General features: G+C 39.1%; 1 protein-coding gene across 6 annotated transcripts; it reads right to left on the bottom strand.

The window, feature by feature from the left end:
• Positions 1-367: 367 nt before the first annotated feature.
• On the bottom strand, positions 368-8,014 carry LOC111269053 (uncharacterized). Of its 6 annotated transcripts, none has more exons than XM_086971931.1 (4): positions 7,718-8,014; positions 4,405-7,327; positions 3,509-3,925; positions 368-2,355 (listed from the first exon to the last, which is right to left on the bottom strand). In XM_086971931.1, exons 2-4 carry the CDS (start codon positions 4,710-4,712, stop codon positions 1,773-1,775), a joined length of 1,308 nt encoding a protein of 435 aa, XP_086828057.1. In that variant the 5' UTR covers positions 4,713-7,327; positions 7,718-8,014; the 3' UTR covers positions 368-1,772. The 6 variants fall into 6 exon arrangements, with proteins under 6 accessions (XP_086828057.1, XP_022704120.1, XP_022704123.1 ...); XM_022848385.2 differs by having other exon boundaries at positions 4,405-7,315; XM_022848388.2 differs by having other exon boundaries at positions 368-2,307; positions 4,405-7,315.
• Positions 8,015-8,309: the final 295 nt, after the last annotated feature.

Below are 8,309 nucleotides of genomic sequence, written 5' to 3'. Positions count from 1 at the left end.
GGCACCGAATAACTAATTTCTAGAGGTGTTTCATATAAACTCGCTGCTGATAGCTTAAAACGACTTTAACCTGTGATTTTAGTAAGTATATATGGTGTATTGAGGTTGTGCACTGAGAAGCAGATTCTTATATTAGTTCAAAAGTGTGGTTTTATAGATTACGCTAATTTATGCGTCGTACATTTTTAAATAAAAATCAAATTGTTGTTCATTGCATCTTAGGACCTTAGGGAATCGTAACGTTACTTCTACGTGATTTTAATTCACGTATAATTTGTCTTGGTTCGATATTGACTTCAGTGATAAAGGCAGGTTTCAGCACTTGTATTATGGAACTCCTCGTTTGTCGCATTTAACATGCTGTTAGTAAAATTTCATCAACTTTCTTTATGGTTCTTACGTAGGACGACAATATCTAAAGAAACGCAGTGATTCAATTAGTTTTTCACGGAGACAAGTGTCGCGAAAAAAAAAAAACATTAAATCCAGTCAAATCGAACTCAATATCCAATTTCACATTTCATTCATACATATTATTGTTTAGTAATTGCATATTGCCGAAAGCCATATTAAGACACTATGACGAAAAGGAGCTCAATATAGGAGGTCAGAAGCTCGGAAAAGGTATTGCGGATAATCCTCTAGACACAACATCTCTCCTGTACTCAACGATTCCTTAAAAAATCATGAAGACAGACGAAGATAATTTTTGACGTATTTGTGAGGAGTCAACAGGCAATCACCTTTTCCACAATATAATCTTCAATTATGTTCCCTGCTTTGTTATATCTAACTATTCCTGTTAAGTGTCCCTAAAACTAGTAAGCAATCACGCTGTTACCGAATTATCACCACCAATTTGCTCAGGCACATGCAGTACATGATAGTAATTTGACATGTAGAATAAACAGAAACAACATATAACCTGTAACGATACTACTAATTATCACCGTTATTAAAACATGTGAGAAATGACGAAATAAACACCCATACATGATAGCAGACCGCACCTTCGTATTGAACCGTAACAAAAAACAAAAGGAAAATATCGGAAATACGAAAGGCAACGCTAAATTAAGTCCTAATTTTTTTCTTTTTATATTAGGATACTATTAAAGGTAACTCATATTACTCTATATATATATATATATATATAATTTTTTTTTTGTTTAAACACGATTGTATTTTTGAAAGAGTAAGTAAAAAAAACTGCGAGTTAAAGGCTGTTATTCTCTATGTGGAGGGACCTGTGTAGCAGCAGTTCATGTCTAACCGTCGAAGTATCTTCATTTTTAATACAAGGTTACATTTGTTATTTAAACTCTCGTCAGATGAGTCTGCGCTTCTCGCCAGCAACCCAATTCCCTGCGTAGAGACTGCAACGTCCCAATAGGACAGGACGATTCGGCATACGGAAACGGTGTTTCGTAAGGACAAAATTCACCGAAGTTAATTTGCATATCATTGAGCTGGGTAGGCATTGGTAGAATCAACATACCTACAATGTTAGTATATTGCCAACAATAAGCTCTTTATGAATACATATAGTTATTCGGTTACAATAGGCAAAAATCACTCGTAAATTGGTTGTATCTACACTTCTTGCTCTTCATAGAGTGGCTGCCTTCATACGCGTTTGCGATTCCTATTGCAGTATATACATGATGACGGAGGCAAAACAGCTAATTCGTGTTTTCGGATATAGTTTTCGTGTAGCATTTTTCACCTCGTATATTGTAAATTGGTTTCCGAATCTATAGTTTTTTATTGACTCAGCTTATCTGATTTATTATCTTTGCTTCCCTTTTTGTCGAGGGCTTCCCAACTATTCGTTTTTTCGGCTTGCTCATCCGTTCTGTTGTGATCATCTTGCCAATGGTAGGCGGCAATCCTGTCGCGCTCGTACTGCCAATGGTCGTCATAGATCCTGTTTCCCTCACCTGGCCTCCTGTTGAACTCATCTTGTCAGTGGTGGGCACCGGTCCTGTTGTGTCTGTTATATCTGCAATGTATACCTCACTCATCGTAGGCTTCAAATCCTTAGGGTACTCGTCTGCCTCCTCTAGCTGTAGGCTGAGGCCGCACCAGTCTAACGCATGCGTTTGTACTTTGTCGCATTTGGTAGCTGCTTCGGGGAAGTAATTACATTTATGAAGCGCTCGCAGATCGGGTGACATGAAAAGGAAGACGTCACAGATTATTGCCCAATCGATGGTCCCGTGTATTCCGACGGGAGTTCCACACCCGATCATGCAAATTTGCCAGAGCAGATCGGCTCGTTTCTTAAATGTAGTTAGCTGGGCAAGTCTGTAAGAAAATCGAATTTCCACGTGCAGATGCTGAGAGCTGGGACATCTTAGACGCACCGGTTGAGTCAGAACAACGGAGAAAGCATAAGGGCTACATGAGATATCACTGGACGTTGTAAAGTACTGACAAGCCAACCATCCGCTAACTTTCCTAGGATTGGCCACTAAACTTTTCCATGGAAAGTTACTTTTCGAAAGGGAGAAAAATGTAGGATTGATACTTATACTGAAACCTGATCAGAGAGGTCACATTGTCTCCTTAGTGCAATAAATAACGACTCCATTAGTGAAATAAGAAAAATGAACGCTTGTAAAAAACCACTGCCGATTTGGGGAGAGTCAATCAACTCTCTCGTCTTGGCTACACAGTAGGCCTTGGAAAATGCTCAGAAAAATGCGCCAATCCAACGGTCTCTGTTTTGCTCTTCCTTGAAGATAAACTAAAATGCGATTTTGAACATGCCAGAACCGAAGCGGACATCCCTATATTTTAGGCGCACTACTTACGTCATAACAGAGGATGGCGTTGGCTACGAATAACGACGAGACCGTCTTGAGATAAACACTGTAAAGTTTCGCCTACGATGTATCGGTCAAACTACCTATACCGGAAGGTGTTAACAAAATACAACCGGATGTCTTTGTTGATCACTCTATAGAACTGACACGGAACAATATAGAATGAACCAAACGTGAACCTATGTTATGCATTACGTTGGGAAGGAGGACACCCTCTTGAGGGTCTATCTTTTCTTTTCAAGCCATTGGCAGAAAGAAGTCCAATTAGAAAAGCTGGTTATGTCTGTAAGAGATCAATTCGTCTCGGGGGTAGACTCTGTAGTTCCCTATGCGCCTTAGGTTTGCTGGACCGTATTATAAAAGGAGTTATAACTAAATTGAGATAACGGATGCAACAAAACGGAATTAGTTGCGATCAAATTATGGATTCATTGAATTACAGTGACGCTATACCTGTGAGGACACAACTACGGCGACATAGGGGGGAATTTGCTAAAACACACTGTAATTATTAGCGCAATCAGCAAACAGACGTTACCCGAACTTTATTCAATAAATCCAAAAAAAAAAAATACCAAAAATGTTCACGGCCTATTATCTTAAACATACATAACTTGAAGCATATGTAATAGTTACTATAGCAGAATGAATACATAGACGCCCTGAAAACCTATACCAACCTGCACGCACCCAGGGCGATAAGCTTCGCAGATTCCATAGTAAGGACCAGCTCGTCCTTTCCTATAACCCGTTTAGACTTACTTCTGTCCATTCTTCGTACTGCACGAACTGCACTCTCACATGATGCAATTTCGGAAAGATCGTCTGCGGTGAAATTGTACTGAAGGTTGACAATTTTCAAAGGCTCAATCATCGGCTGCCATTCATTAACAGACACTTCCGTACGGTTACTATACGGAAAATCATCAACCCAATGGTCGGGATTTACAAGGAAATCCTGATAGCTCACGTTTTCTGGCATCATGGCCAAGAAAGTTTCGCAAACGACTGAGGTGAGGTCACTACAGTAGTTGTCATGTATCGCAGGGTGATGGAGAAGATAATGGCTGAACCGTCTGAACTTCTTTACTGGTGGCCTATTCAAGTCAACGTTAATAGAGAAAACATATGCTTAGAAAGTAAAATTAAAATTAAAATCTTTGTAGTTAGGTGCTGGCCTGCTTCATGTATAAATATTGTTCAGTAGATTAACTGATCCAGAGGCCGAATTCCTACTCATGTTAATAGTTTTCCAATAGCTCGCTTTATTCACACGGCTTGCTGAGAATATATTTCGAAGCCATATAAATTTTTTTGTCTATATACAGACGCGTATACAGGCTTTTTTGTTAACTTCCAATAAGATCAAGCTGTGACATAAGATGCCCCCACGACGTTATAAATAGCTCTTAAGCGACGACGTTATTGCGTATAACGCTTAAAACGAAACGAACATCTACATCTATTTTGCAATTTTGAAATTATTATTAAACTATTGAAAATAAATAAACGTTGTAAAACTTGAAAGTGCCAGCATAATAGACTAGTTTTAGAAGCTCACAAGGATAGTACTCACAGGGATTTGTCGACATTTTTCCATAGTTGACGAAGCCTGGCCATCCCTTGCTCATCGGGTTTAGCCAGTATGGAGTCCCATGTGAAAATCGACAGCCCAAAGTAGACAAAAAACGCTGCAGAACACACAAGACAAAGGATGGACAGTTTAAAGCTATGTTGCGATCGAAATTCAATATCGGCGTCCCGACGTTCATTAGAGATTCGACGAATCCTCAATGGCCAACTTTGTCCTTCGTCTGCCTGATATTCGTCGCCCTCATCATCTCGATCAAGGATTCGGCCCCGATTGCGGGGTAGGCCCGGCATTGCTGAGGATTAGCGACGATTAGTCAACCTCGAAAAACCTTTCCGAATTCGAGCCCAAAAGGAGGTGAAAAAGTACATTGAGCAGCTTAAGTTCAAAGGGCGGATAGCTCGGGCTTTTATATTATCATAGCGGCTAAAGCCACTTTCTGTACATGGCTTGTAGAGACGACTGAGTGTGTCCTAAAGTTTCTGATTTTACGAACTTATGATCCTTAGGATTTGTTAAGTTCAGAAGAATAGCGGATCGCGGTACGTGAAGCAAGCGGGAAAATTTAGGTTGAGTTCGTAGCTCCGCTATTTGAGAAGTTAAACGATGATGCTTGTAGGATGTAAACAACAATGGTAAAGATAACATAGTGGAATTTGACCAGGTTTAAAGCGACAAAAACCGCATTAAAACTTCGTTGTTAATAGGGGCTACAGCAGTAATGACCATCGAAGCTGAAACAGGGGATTAAGAATTCGACATTTCCCGATTCGACGGCTGTGTTCAAGCAGAAACCACTTTCATGAAAGTCGTCCTTTCTTAATCGCATCACGAACAGGGATGAAAAACATGGTGGGCAAAAAAGCATGCGATTCTTAAATAATAATTAGGAGACGGCACTCTTTATAGTTTGATATGATTTCCGCCATATTGCCTAAGGCCACCAGTTGTCCGAAACAGATGTTTATTAGAATTTCGTTGCGTTTTCGTAGAGTTTCGCAGCCAGAAATGCAAGCATTAAAAAAATATTGCTATATATATATTTCGAAGTCTCGATAGGGATGAGAGTGAAGTGCTCCTGACACTGAAACGATGTCATGTTTCTATAATATACAGTGATTCGCTATATAAGCTAACTCAATTTTTTTTTGGCCAGACGAGGGAGTATCGTTGACAGAGTAGGCATTCCGCGACAGAAAAAGTTATCAGGGTGCGCGACGGTGCGTCCTCATAGGTTATAATCTTTGTTAGCTTCATTCGTAGTGTACATAGGTTAGATCGAAGTCGGGTGACATTGTGACTGGCAGCCAAAGGCGGCCGATTGAACTTGATAAAAGCGTAAAATATTCATTTACATAATAATAATCTAGATTATTTGTCTGTTGCGAAGTTCTCGCACAAAGAACGAAAAACAAAAAATTGCTGATCAGTTGATATTTGCCTGATATTATATATTATAGTTTCACACCGGCCCCCTACGATGTTATTATTGGAATGAGCACGCGTATGCCTTTGTTTTTTTTTATCATACAGACATATGAAAAGAACAAATCTATGTATATCGTCACAGTGTTACACACTTTCACATGCCAGTGACCGTGTGTACAAAAACATTGTATATAATTATTGAACTCGATATAATGAGGATTACTATCGATGTCCGACCAATCGACAGTAACAATTGACCAAAATGATAATGTAATAGTAACAAACACGTCTATTAAACGGTTGATCTTCATACATATGGAGATACGCTTCACATATGTGTTCCGCCACTGATATAGCGCGATAACATTGCCAATAAATAGGGACGATATAAAGTATTACAAAATCATATGACTATAAATGGATATTTTCAGTGACCCTATCCAAACGCGTTCTATTTAGCAACTTAGTGCCTACTTTGATTTTAGAATTGATCCCAAATAGACTATTTAACGTCTGAGAATTGCAGAGTAACTGCATCTATTACTGCTACAAGCCAGAATGGATCTTTAAGGGAAAATGTTACAGGAGATCATCAAAGTTAGTCTCAGTTACAAAAGAAAATAGTCTATAATGTGTGTGTACATCGATCATTTACTTTTAGCTCGTATATTAATGTATAATAAATACCACGTATTCAATCTCAAATGCTCGACCGATATAAACGCCAAGTTAGGTGATAAACGTCAAAGCTTCACGTGTTTACTCGATAAGTAATCTAAATAAGTGGAGGAAAATCCAGCAGTTGTACGTAATGAACACCGAACAGAAAAGGCTTCCTTCAAGGACATAAGTATGCATACATGCAACAAAGTAATAACATTGAGAAAAACGTATCAGCAAAAAAAGGAATTTATGTTGGTTAGTGTGATAAACGTTACGTAAGTGCTACGATGGCATCAAGCAGACGTTTGTTCTGAGTAGATTACCATTTCGTTTAAGCGTAAATTTTCTGGTTGGCCATAGAGCGTAAGTCGTAAACTACAATACACAGATGCTTCCAGAAGCTTTAAATGAAATTTCTAACAATTTAATAAGGACAGCGGACAATTTTACACGCTTCACGACTATGTTAAACGATCCGAAGATCGCTTTTCGGTGAAGTTCTGGATAAACGACAATATATTTGTGGATTTTAATTTCAAGCCTAGAGTCAATGTTACATCATTCCGTTATGTATATATGTATATGGTCAGTAAAGGCTTTAACCATCGATAAATTAGCAGACTTCAACGAAACAAGCAAACATAAATGAAGCCCATAGATACAGTGCTAAGTTGTAAAATCTGCAATTTATCTGAAATCTAGCCAATTTAACTGTAGTAGATATTTCCATTCGTCCATCGGGTATCTCAGATTGACCCAACTAGTCGAGCAAACTTAGCTCTAGGTGGCGGCTTCGGGACATTGCCTAAGAGAAGAACTGAGAATTAATGAGTAATGGATGAAATCCGACCGTTGGGATTGAGGCCCACACTTGATTCCAATTCCAATAGGTTTTGTCCCTGTGCTATCCGACGTACGTAAGAGTATTACTCAAATTCTCATAAAACGTAACATGTATGTCATCTTATCAAAATGCTCAATAGAGTATATAGCGTCACATTTAATCAAATTTGTTTTGCAAATAGCTGAGCTTTTACTTTTTGTTTTTCAAGAGTACGTCTTGTTTCAAAAAACCTATAGGTACATCTTTACGAATCAGAATAATAATACTAATCGTATAAAGTTAGATATTATAACAAATACTAACTCAACTTTAGTTTCATATTTATCTAAGCGTACATACGAATAAATATAAGTTCCGGCTTACTTGAAAGCCACGTGAAAGTTGAAACAAAACAGAAAAATTATCGAGCAGCTATATGTCCCTCTTTCCGATCGCTTTCTTCACAACTGGTCACAAGTTTATCTCTCTCTAATTGGCAAATTACACATTTTAATGGCATACGCCCTCTTTCGTGTGATCGATCTCTTCCGGTACTCGTCGTACTTTCATATCCGGTTCCCACTCTGCCAACGGGCACGTTTGACGCATCGTCGATAGCTTTGGCGGCCGGATTCTCGGCCTGGGACATGAGCTGATCACACGCTTCCTGCCTTGCACGTAGGCAGGTGTACGCCATACATCTTATCATGGCGGCTGCCAACGCTCGTAATTATGTCTCAGCCTTTGACGTTCCAGTGTGAGGAATTTGTGCCTTTGACATGTAAAGGTGCCGCCTGTGCTACACAGCAGACGACAAGATCCTTCCAATAGAAACTAAAAACGCCATCGGATCCAGCCGTAGCTGAGCGACGATGATACTGCTACAACCAGCTGTCGTTAACGTTATCTTTTGGCTATTATCGTCTCTTTTGGCTTCATCAGATAAGTTACAAGGATTTTGGCATTTTTTTTCTCA

This window comes from Varroa jacobsoni, unplaced genomic scaffold (genome assembly GCF_002532875.2).
Source record: "Varroa jacobsoni isolate VJ856 unplaced genomic scaffold, vjacob_1.0 scaffold_1348, whole genome shotgun sequence".
In the NCBI taxonomy this organism is placed as follows: domain Eukaryota; kingdom Metazoa; phylum Arthropoda; class Arachnida; order Mesostigmata; family Varroidae; genus Varroa; species Varroa jacobsoni.
The sequence above is the reverse complement of the archived record's forward strand: the minus strand, read 5'-3'. Positions and strand labels throughout refer to the sequence as shown.